At 51.3% G+C, this 10,946-nt stretch overlaps 1 protein-coding gene across 1 annotated transcript; it reads left to right on the forward strand.

The window, feature by feature from the left end:
• The first annotated feature begins 848 nt into the window (after window positions 1-848).
• LOC119276194 (nuclear pore complex protein NUP50B-like) lies at window positions 849-9,820 on the forward strand. Its single transcript, XM_037557209.1, has 2 exons — window positions 849-1,112; window positions 8,229-9,820. The coding sequence occupies exon 2, from the start codon at window positions 8,244-8,246 to the stop codon at window positions 9,516-9,518; it is 1,275 nt and encodes a 424-aa protein (XP_037413106.1). The 5' UTR covers window positions 849-1,112; window positions 8,229-8,243; the 3' UTR covers window positions 9,519-9,820.
• Window positions 9,821-10,946: the final 1,126 nt, after the last annotated feature.

A 10,946-nucleotide genomic window follows, 5' to 3' on the forward strand; every position in this document is an offset into this window, starting at 1 on the left:
CTAACAAGCCAAATTGGAAACGTACAAACCCACCGACATATGGGACCAGAGAAACAATCGCCGGTGAGAAACCCATAAACCCACCAACACGCGGGACCAAAAAGAAAATCAACAGTGGCCACAACAAACCGACATAACACACTCCAAGCCTTTTTTATAAGGGTTTGTGGAACTGAATTTATGGCCTTTGCCCTTTACGTAAAAAATAAAATCAATTGTTCTCTTATAGCAAGAACCAGGTCAACTCAATTATTCTAGTCCATGGAGGCAACTTCTAAGCTAGGTTGCTATGTTAACATTTGTTAGTTAGAGTCCAAAATGAGAGATAGTGCTTAAGGGCGATAAAATACATATACATTGTCGATTTAATGGATCTAATAGCTTTGCTGATAGTTAAAATGAGAGATAGTGCTTAAGGGCGATAAAATACATATACATTGTCGATTTAATGGATCTAATAGCTTTGTTGATAGTTAAAATGAGATATAGTGCTTAAGGGCGATAAAATACATATACATTGTCGATTTAATGGATCTAATAACTTTGCTGATAGTTTGACACATATGCAATTTAGCCTCTTTTTTTTCTTGTTCAGCCACATAAACTTAGTCATAATTGCCAAATATATGCAGTTCAAAACCTTACTATATAAAGGGAAAGATTACATATTATCCTGATATCCTCCTTTCGATACGCAAGATAAAATAATTTTCCTTTTTTTGAGAAAAAAATAATCTTCCTTTTTTTGAGGGGTAAAAAAATATCTTCCTAATTTCTATTCGTTGCTCCGCCTTTTCGGCCCACCAAGGCCCATCACGCTGGATTCAACCAGGTAGAAACCACAAAGGGTTTCCGGAGGAGCGAAATCTAGGCGCCGCCGTCGCCACTCGGCTCACGCCTTCGTCGCCCGCTTCTCCTCCCTAGGTTTTCTTCGCGCCGCTTTTCCCCGGCTACGCTCCGCGCGCGCTCGTCGTCTCCATCCGCCTCCGTCTCCCCGGCCGAGCTCGTCGCCGTCCTCCGTAGCGGCTCGCTCGGTCGCCGTCGCAGCTCCCCCCGCCGGAGGTTCTCCGCCATCCTGATCCGGCCGGCTTCGTTCGTCTCCCCGGCTCAAGGTGCGACAATTATCCTCCCTTGCGTTTTCCCCTTCCTCACGCGCCGAGCGAGGACCACGCGCTCCGTCTCTCGGGCTAGGGTTGAGACGCGAGCTAGGTTGTTGGATGCGGTAATGGGTCGCTCGTTGAGTAGGTTGAGACGGCACTGGGAAGATCTGGAGTAGCTGCATCGTTTCCTGGTTTCTCACAGCAAAAACGAGACTGTGGTGCGTAGCCTGTGGTATGAATAGTTTTATAATATTCATATGGGTTCCTACTTTGTCAGAGAAAATTCCCATTTAGTGACCCATCTTGGTGTTTAATTTTGAAGTATTAGTTCTTTGTGTATGTTATGCTTGCTGTAGCATACTCACTATCGGTTTCATTATGAATTTCTTGTAGGATTTTGATAAGTTAAAGCATGGAGTCTTTGCTCTTTGACCTTTGTGCTTTCTTTTTTCTAGGATGTATGTTAGGGTTAGTATGATAGTTTTTTTTTTCTTCCCTAGGGCTTCTTTAGTTTTTGACCTGGCCCCTATTTCCTGTCTACTTTTACAAAGTATAATAATCTGACCTACACCTTTATATTAAGCTATGTTCCTATGTATGTCTAGATCTGTAAAAAAAAAAACTATGTATGCATGCCTAGAAATATTGTAATTTGACATACAAACCCAAAACATGCGAGGAACATCAATATTAGTAGAAGACATGAAACAAAAGCTTTTGTAGCGGAATGAAACTCTAATAGCTAGGCATGGCAGTTACGAACTTACGAAGTTACATAGATGTTGATTTAGGATGAATCTATGACACAAAGTATACAAGCTTCAAAGGAACTTGGTGCTATTCATTAAGTAATATCTTGTGTAGGTTTACCATAATACATTTTGTGTAAGATATGTTAAATCATTGAGTTTCTGCTTCGAGAGTTAATTTTGTTAACATGTGTAATGAAGACTGGCTGCTTTGGTCTATATGACTATGGCTGCAAAGTTTTGTATCTGCGAATAAAACATTCAAACTATGCTATAATGAGCTCCAGCTTTGGTGCTTTCCCTTCTATATCAATAAGATGTACTGTAACTTGTCCACCTACCTATGTCGCTTGGCTAATGTCCAGTATTATAGTTTTGTTTGTTATGTCAATTATCCAATACAGAAAAAAAACTTAGACAAATTTAGCTTAGTGTTTTCTATTCACATAAGTTTGCCATTTTACTTAATTTTCGAAATAGTTATGTTTTTAATTTTGCATAACTTATTGCCATGTCAATCAAGTTTGCACTGCAGCTTGGCTGCCATTAGGAGTTTTCCTCTACATCAGTATATTTGGGTAGGCTAGATTTTTATTTGTACTCTGATTGAATATTTGTCGTTGTTGTATACTCCCTCCATTCTGTCAAGGGCCTCAGTGCCCAAGACAGCGGGGCCTCGACTACGTAGTTCGTAGTCTCGGTGGATAGGAGCGCTAGGGTTTTTGCCTGGCTGCTCAATGGTGCGGGAGGAGAGGATAGGAGACGGAGGAAGAGGTAGGAGATAATAACTTTATTGCTTGCCCTCAAAGGGTGCTGATTATACGATATATAAAGGCCCCATGGGCTGCTAACAAACTAGAAACCTATACGTAACAAACTAGTCTTTTATTCTAGGAACTAATGTATCAGGACCAGGACTCCTGCCCAACCTACGCCTTGCCTGATGCGGCCGACGGCTGCTGCTCCTGGCCGCGTGGCCCACGCCTGTAGGACGTGCCCCACATGACATCTCTCCCCCCCTCGACGAGCAGCTCGTCCTCGAGCTGAAAAGCGGGGTAGCGCTCGACGAAACTGTCAAGATCCTCCCATGTAGCTGATGATGCTGCTTCACCCTTCCAGTGGACGAGTAGCTGGCGAACGCCGCGTGCTAGGCGCGCACGAGTCACGCGCTCCGGTTCTGGAACAGCCGCTCCGTTGTGGATCGGAGGCAAACCCGGCAGTGCAGTTGGAGGCGTGCCGAAGAACTTCTTGAGGAGGCCCACGTGGAACACGTCATGGAGGCGCGAGCGTGCCGGAAGCTCAAGGCGGTAAGCCACGTCGTTGACGACCTCTGAAATGCGGTACGGCCCATAGAAGCGTGGCTTCAGCTTGCCCCTGGTTGGCAAGTTGAGAGAGGACGCGGCGTGCTGGCGAAGGCGAAGCCAGACCCAATCGCCCACGTCATGCCGAATGTCCCGATGGCGTCTGTCGTAGTAGGACTTGTAGACCGCCTGTGCCTGTTGTAGACGATAGCGGACGTCCTCGAGAAGCTCGTCGCGCTCCGCCATGCTCCTGGCCACTGCGGCTACCCTCGTGTCGCCCGGCTCGTAAGAGCGAATAGTGGGAGGGTCACGGCCATACACAAGCTTGAACGGAGTTTCTTGGGTCGCTGTCTGGTAGGCGGTGTTGTAGATGTACTCGGCCCAGGGAAGCCACCGGAGCCACTGCCTGGGACGATCCCCGGTGAGACAACGTAGGTACATCACAATGATCTTGTTAGCAGCCTCCGTTTGGCCATCCGACTGTGGATGAAACGCTGACGTCATGTGCAGCTTTGTCCCGGTGAGGCGCATGAGCTCCCGCCAAAAAGCCGAGGTGAAGACGGGGTCGCGGTCAGAGACCATGGACTGCGGCACGCCATGGAGACGAACAATCTCAGCGAAGAACACCTGCGCCACTGATTCTGCCGTGTACGGGTGGGCCAGCGCCACAAAGTGGCAATACTTGCTGAAGCGATCCACCACGGTGAGGATGACAGACTTCCCGCCCACGCGAGGGAGCGCTTCCACGAAGTCGATGCCGACGTCAGTCCACACGCCCGTGGGCACCGGCAGCAACAGCCCAGCGGGGTGCAAGTGCTCGGACTTGTACCTCTGGCAAGTACTGCAAGTGCGGATGTACTCTTGCACCGTCTTGCGAAGGTTAGGTGCGTGGAAGTCGCGGCGGAGACGATGCAAGGTGCGCAGGACGCCTTCATGCCCATCATCGTGCACGGCACTGAGAATCTCCTGGAGTAGCGGGGGCGACGGCGGAATGTAGAGGCGGCCGTTGAAAGTGACGAGGCCGTCGGAGAGAGCCCACGACTGCTGCCGCGTACCCGCCGTGATATCCTCACGCAGCGTGACGAGCGCCGGATCTGTGGACGTCGCTTGCCGGAGGCGATCGATGAAGTCGAAGCGAGGACCCGAGATCGCCAGGATCGACGTCTCCTCCGTGTCGCGGCGGGAAAGGGCATCCGCCACCGTGTTTGTACTACCGGCCTTGTACTCCACGGTAAAGTCGAACCCCAGTAGTTTGCTGACCCAATGATGCTGCGGGATGGTTGCCAAACGCTGGTCAAGTAGAAATTTGAGACTGTAGTGATCCGTTTTTACCACAAATTGGCGCCCCCAGAGGTACGGTCTCCAGTGACGAATCGCGAGCACCAGGCCGATGAGTTCCCGTTCATATGCTGCCAGGGAACGGTGACGTGGCGCGGCTGGCCGGCTAAAGAAAGCCACCGGGTGTTGGTCCTGAAGAAGGACGGCCCCGAAGCCGTATGTCGAGGCGTCACACTCGACGATGAACGGCCGCGTGAAATCCGGTAACGCGAGGACGGGAGCCGTGGTGACTGTCGTCTTGAGGGCGTGAAAAGCTGCTGCCGCCTCCGGCGACCAGGAGAAACCATCCTTGCGAAGGAGGGCCGTTAGTGGCGCGGCAACCACGCCAAACTCCTTGACAAACTTGCGGTAGTACCCCGCAAGGCCGAGAAACCCCCGAACCGCGCGCGCCGAGCGTGGTTGCGGCCATTCGGCCACTGCCTGCACCTTTTCCAGATCCATGGCCACTCCTGCAGCGGAGATGGTGTGACCCAGGTATGAGATCGACTCGACGGCGAATGCGCATTTGGATCGCTTGACGAAGAGCCGGTGCTGGTGCAGGACGGTGAAGACGGTGCGCACATGTCGGAGATGGTCAGCCCATGTCTCGCTGAAAATGAGGATGTCGTCAAAGAAGACGAGAACAAAACGGCGCAGGTACGGCCGCAGCAGATCGTTCATGAGGGCCTGGAACGTTGCCGGCGCGTTGCAGAGGCCGAACGGCATCACCAGGAACTCGTAGAGGCCGTCATGAGTACGGAAGGCGGTCTTCGGGATGTCCTCCGCACGCATCCGCACCTGGTGGTAGCCGGAGCGCAAGTCGAGCTTGGTGAAGAAACGAGCGTGCCGGAGCTCGTCGAGGAGTTCGTCCACCACCGGGATCGGAAACGCATTCTTGACAGTAATGGCGTTTAGGGCGCGGTAGTCGATGCAGAAGCGCCAGGACCCGTCGGCCTTGCGGACCAGCAGTACCGGGGACGAGAATGCGGAACAACTCGCTCGGATGATGCCCTGAGCGAGCATGGCGGCGCACTGACGCTCCAGCTCGTCCTTGTGCGCGGCCGGGTAGCGATACGGACGGACGGCCACCGGGGCGGAACCGGGCAGCAGGGTGATGCCGTGGTCGCGGCTGCGGGGCGGTGGCACGCCGGAGGGTTCGGCGAAGATGCCGTCGAACTCGGTGATGATGGCGTCGAGGAAGTCGCGGCCGCTGCATGATTTCAGGGCTGGCCCATCCGGTCCTGCAATGCCGCGCCAGCACACCCGATGGCCCCTCCGCCAGAATGTCATGGAGAGGGCGCGGAAATCCCACAGGATCGGTCCGAGCGTCGCCAGCCACTGCGTGCCCAGGACGATGTCGTAGCCCGCGAGCGGCAAGGCGAGGAAATCCTCCGAGAACTCCTCTTGGCCGATGCGGAAGGGCACGACGCGGTACGCGCCCTGGCACGGAACGCGCTCGCCGTTGGCCACCGTGACGCGCATCTTCTCGGTGGTGGGGGATGGCAGCATAGCACGAGCGGCCGCCTCCTCGGCGATGAAGTTGTGGGTGGAGCCTGAGTCGATCAGGGCGAGGAGGGAGACACCCCCGAGAGTAATATGCATCTGCATGGTTTCGCTCGTGCGCACCCCGGAGATTGCGTGGAGCGAGATCTGAGGGTCGGCCCGCGATGCATCATCAGTAGCGGAGGCCGCGTCGTCGTCGTCGTCGTCCGGCGCTAAGTCGAGGAGAAAGATGCGCTGGCACACGCGGTTGTGGCCCCTGCCAAACTTCTCGTTACAGTTGAAGCATAGGCCCAGGCGACGGCGTTCCTCCATCTCTGTCTGGGAGAGACGTTTGATTGGGCGCCCGTCCGGCAGACTGTGGCCATGCTGGGGTGCGGCTGGTGGGGCCGGTGCGGGGGGCGCGAGGCGTGGTCCTGGCGTCGGCAGAATGCCCTTCTGCGGAAAACGCACCGGTGGCGCGGCGGAAAGCGCGCACTGGTCGCGCAGCTCCAATTTGCGGGCGAGGCTCATGGCGACGGCGAGGGACTGCGGGTTATGGATTTCCACGTCGAGGCTAAGGGGTGGCTGGAGGCCTGCGGTGAAGATCTGAACTTTCTGCGTTTCCGACAAGGAGCCTGCCCGGGGAAGGAGCACCTCAAACCGCTCCTGGAAGTCGACGACGGACGTCGTGCGCTTGCACGCCATCAGTTCGCCCAGCGGGTTCGCGCGCAGAGGAGGCCCGAAGCGGAGGTTGAGCAGCTCGGAAAAGCGGCGCCACGGCGGAGTGCCCTCGTCACGCTGGACCTGCATGTACCACAGCTGGGCAGAACCCTCGAGGTTGTATGACGCCATCCAGACTTTCTCCTCCTCGGCGATCCGTTGTTGATGGAAGAAGGACTCGCATTTGTTGAGGAAAGCGAGCGGGTCGGACTTGCCGTCGAACTTGGGGAAGTCCATCTTCTGAAACCGCGGGGGCCGATCGTTGTGGTGCTGTCCGTCGTGGCTGATATCGGCGGCTGACGAGGAGGCCGACTTCTCCTTCTGGAGGGCTGCCACGGACGACTGCAGGGATGTCACGGTTGCAGTCAGGGCTTCGATCATCTTGGCCAAATCAGCGGTGGTGGGTTCCGACATGGCGGAAGAAACCGAGGCGGCGGCGGATGGCGGCGATGGAGGTGGGCGGGGCGGCGGGTGCAGCGTGGAGGAGGCCGAGGAGCGGCTGGAACTTGATACCAAGTTGTCAAGGGCCTCAGTGCCCAAGACAGCGGGGCCTCGACTACGTAGTTCGTAGTCTCGGTGGATAGGAGCGCTAGGGTTTTTGCCTGGCTGCTCAATGGTGCGGGAGGAGAGGATAGGAGACGGAGGAAGAGGTAGGAGATAATAACTTTATTGCTTGCCCTCAAAGGGTGCTGATTATACGATATATAAAGGCCCCATGGGCTGCTAACAAACTAGAAACCTATACGTAACAAACTAGTCTTTTATTCTAGGAACTAATGTATCAGGACCAGGACTCCTGCCCAACCTACGCCTTGCCTGATGCGGCCGACGGCTGCTGCTCCTGGCCGCGTGGCCCACGCCTGTAGGACGTGCCCCACATGACACATTCCTAAATATAAGTCCTTTTAGAGATTTCAATATGGACTATATACGGATGTATATAGACATATTTTAGAGTATAGATTCACTCATTTTGCTCCGAATGTAGTCTCTATTGTAATATTTAAAAAGACTTATATTTAGGAACAGAGGGAATATAAATTATTCTGCTTTAGCTGCCAAAGAGCACCTATATGGCTATGTCTTTAAGCATAATGTTGCACACATGACATGTGCAAGACAGGGGAGTTGTCTGACTGACAGATACTGGGAACACATGGCTTGTAGCTCTCTAGGAGATGATACCATGCCTTTGGTATGTCAGTACTGTGCCAGCATCGTGTCACATGAAAAGATTTGTTCCCCACTTGCGCCAACCCAGAAATTACCATTTGACATATTGTTATTGGCAACATAGTTTTCCTTCACAAATCTTGTTTAGTCTTTAGTTACAGAGATGCTGGGTGAAGTCGGGAAAGTATTCATGTTTAGTTCTCTTTCAACTTTTTAGTTTGCTTTATGGTTTATTCTGTAGGTGGGTTGGAGCAATACAAAAAGAAGGAATCTGCATAATCAAAATCCTTTAAAACTGTGCTGATCTCTGATGTTGCATGGTTACTTCTGCAAACTATTTTGTTAATGTTCTCTTCAGTTTGTTGATGTTTTTTATATTAATGTAGCCAAAACTTGTAAGGATGGCGGACGAGGAACATGCTCAAACTTCTAGGAAGAGGGTTGCAGACAAACAAATCAACAAGGATCACCCCGAGCCTGATGATGACTCATCGGAACAAGAGACGGGAACATTTAAGAAAGCTAGTGAAGAAGTGATGGCAACCCGGAAGATTGTAAAGGTTCGCCGTCAGCAGCCATCAGCAGCTGCTTCTTCAAATCCTTTCTCTGCAATTAGATTCACGCCCAGTGATTCCATTGCTCAAGCAAGTATCATAGTCTCAGAGCCTCCACCTTCTGATGTTAGCAATGGCAAGTCCAGTGCCTTAACTGAAGCACCCTCTCAACTTGTTGAGTCAGATGGCAAGATAGAAGTTACAGTGGATGGAACTGGTGATGACAAAGTGGTTGTTGAAGAACCCAAGGAAGATAACAGCAAGACATCTGAAATCGAGGGCAAAACAAATGATGGAGATGCTGAAGAGAAGAAAGCAGTGGATGAAGCTGCAGGTGAAGATAAAGTTAGCAAGGATGATGATGAGAAAAATGGTGAAGCTGAATCGGGAACCAAGGATGGATCATCTGAGCAGAAGGATGCTGATAACAAAGGGCAGTCATCATCGCCGACACCTCTTTTCTCCTTCACCAATCTGTCAAGTGGCCAAAATGCTTTCACAGGACTGGCTGGAACTGGATTTTCAGGCTCATCATTTTCATTTGGCTCGGGCTCTAAAGACAGCTCAAATGCTCCCCTATTTGGGCTAAAGAGTGATGGCTCATCATTCCCTTCTTTCAACATTGGTGCTACCAACAATGGGAGTTCTGCCCCATCACTCGCCACTGCAGCAGACGCACCGAAGAAATTTGCCATGTCAGAGGGCCCAGTTGAAACCGGCGAAGAGAACGAGAAGGCTGTATTCACTGCTGACTCTGCTATATACGAGTACCTCGACGGCGGCTGGAAGGAAAGAGGAAGGGGTGAACTGAAGCTGAACGTCCCGGTATCTGGCGGTGAGAGATCTCGGCTCGTCATGAGGGCCAAGGGCAACTACCGGCTCATTCTGAATGCAAGCCTTTATGATGACATGACACTGAAGGACATGGACAAGAAGGGCGTGACGTTTGCTTGCATCAACAGCATCGGCGAATCACCGAGCGGGCTCACCACATTTGCTCTGAAGTTCAAGGATACCGGCATCCGGGAAGATTTCAAGGCTGCAGTGGAGACGCACAAGGCGAAGAAGGCTTCGGACACGCCAAAGACTCATGAGGGCTCCCCGAAGGCGCCCGACGTTTGAAACCCACCCCGGTGTTCCGTGTTTTGATGTGTATGTGTCGGAGCAAGGAGCCGAGGCGTTCCTTGCTCTTCCCGGAGTCGTCAAGTTAAAACATATCGTACCCATGTCATATGGTTTCTGGCGTGTCCTGTCGCTGGTCTGGAACGGTGGGTGGTCTGTTGAACTTTAATTAAAGTCATAAATCTTGGTAAACTGGAGAAATGGGTCTCGTTTCGGGCTATGCTTCTTCTGCTATGCGATGTGTATTATATTCAGTAGTAATGTATTTGAGCGAGTCTGTCACCAAGTCACTGTTTTATGCATGTTCGTCGTTTGCACATGTTTTTTCACCGGTTGCTGCATTTCGCAGCTCTTCTACTTCAGAATAGATGGACTATGCCGCTGGATGGCTTGTCTGTATTGTGAATTCATTCTCTTGGGGAGGTTTTACCATTTAGTGTCCACAACAGTGCCATCATGCACTAGTTTTACATTGACACACTTCAGGTTCTTTTGAACTTGCAACATGAGTTTTTGTTTGTTTTACAAATATTTGTGAAAAGTGTTTTTACCAGGTCGAGCATCTGCACACTCTTTATCAAGCGCGGGCTGAGCCTGTTTGAACTTGGGCGTGTCTCTAGAACCCTTTTGATCCAATTCTTTTTATGTGGTATTGAACCTGTTTGGTTTACAGGACTAGAATCCTTGGAAAATTCTCACGTGGGTCGCTTTCGTACTCAGCTCAAAAGAATTTTCCTTTCCCATGGACCCCAAGCTTCAGGAAATGTTCTTTCATGTCTACGACAGCCATGCATGTTTTCAGACAGCTTGAATTATTTATTGCTAGTACGTTTGCAGTTCAGGCAAAAAGAAAAAACACGCCATGGACGCTTTTCCTACTCCTGGAATCCTGCCAAGAGCCAACAAAACATTCTCTAGTGGAGCAGTAGTACTAATTTGCAAGTCATGACTGGACATCCTATCAATCTTTTTCATTTTGGGATCACTCATCATTCAAGTCGTACTGGTACACAGTTTTCACCTCGCCATTCACGCGCCCGCGTACCTAGGCATCAGGCAAGGCAAGGCATCCGAAAGCGACGGCGATCGATCGAGTGCGACGTGGACCGGACTTATCTTCGGTAGGAGTATATATATAAGGTAACAACAAACACGCGGACGTGGCTCCGCGGCGCGATAGGGTCGGGCGGAAAAGGACGAGACGCCAAAAGATCGCCGCACGCACCACGGCTAATAGAAACTTCTAGCATACGCGAACCAGTCTGTGGTTGGATGGTTGCAATAAGGTGGTGTTTTCAAAGGGTTTAAGTTTTGATGCTCGTATTTATTAGGATTTATTTTAGAATTTATAATGATGTGCGTTCAGCGGAAGAAAATGTTTTCTTGTCGACTATAAGGCGTTTATGATGACTTCGTAAAATTTTAAGA

The sequence above is a fragment of the Triticum dicoccoides genome, chromosome 1A (assembly GCF_002162155.2).
Source record: "Triticum dicoccoides isolate Atlit2015 ecotype Zavitan chromosome 1A, WEW_v2.0, whole genome shotgun sequence".
Classification (NCBI taxonomy): domain Eukaryota; kingdom Viridiplantae; phylum Streptophyta; class Magnoliopsida; order Poales; family Poaceae; genus Triticum; species Triticum dicoccoides.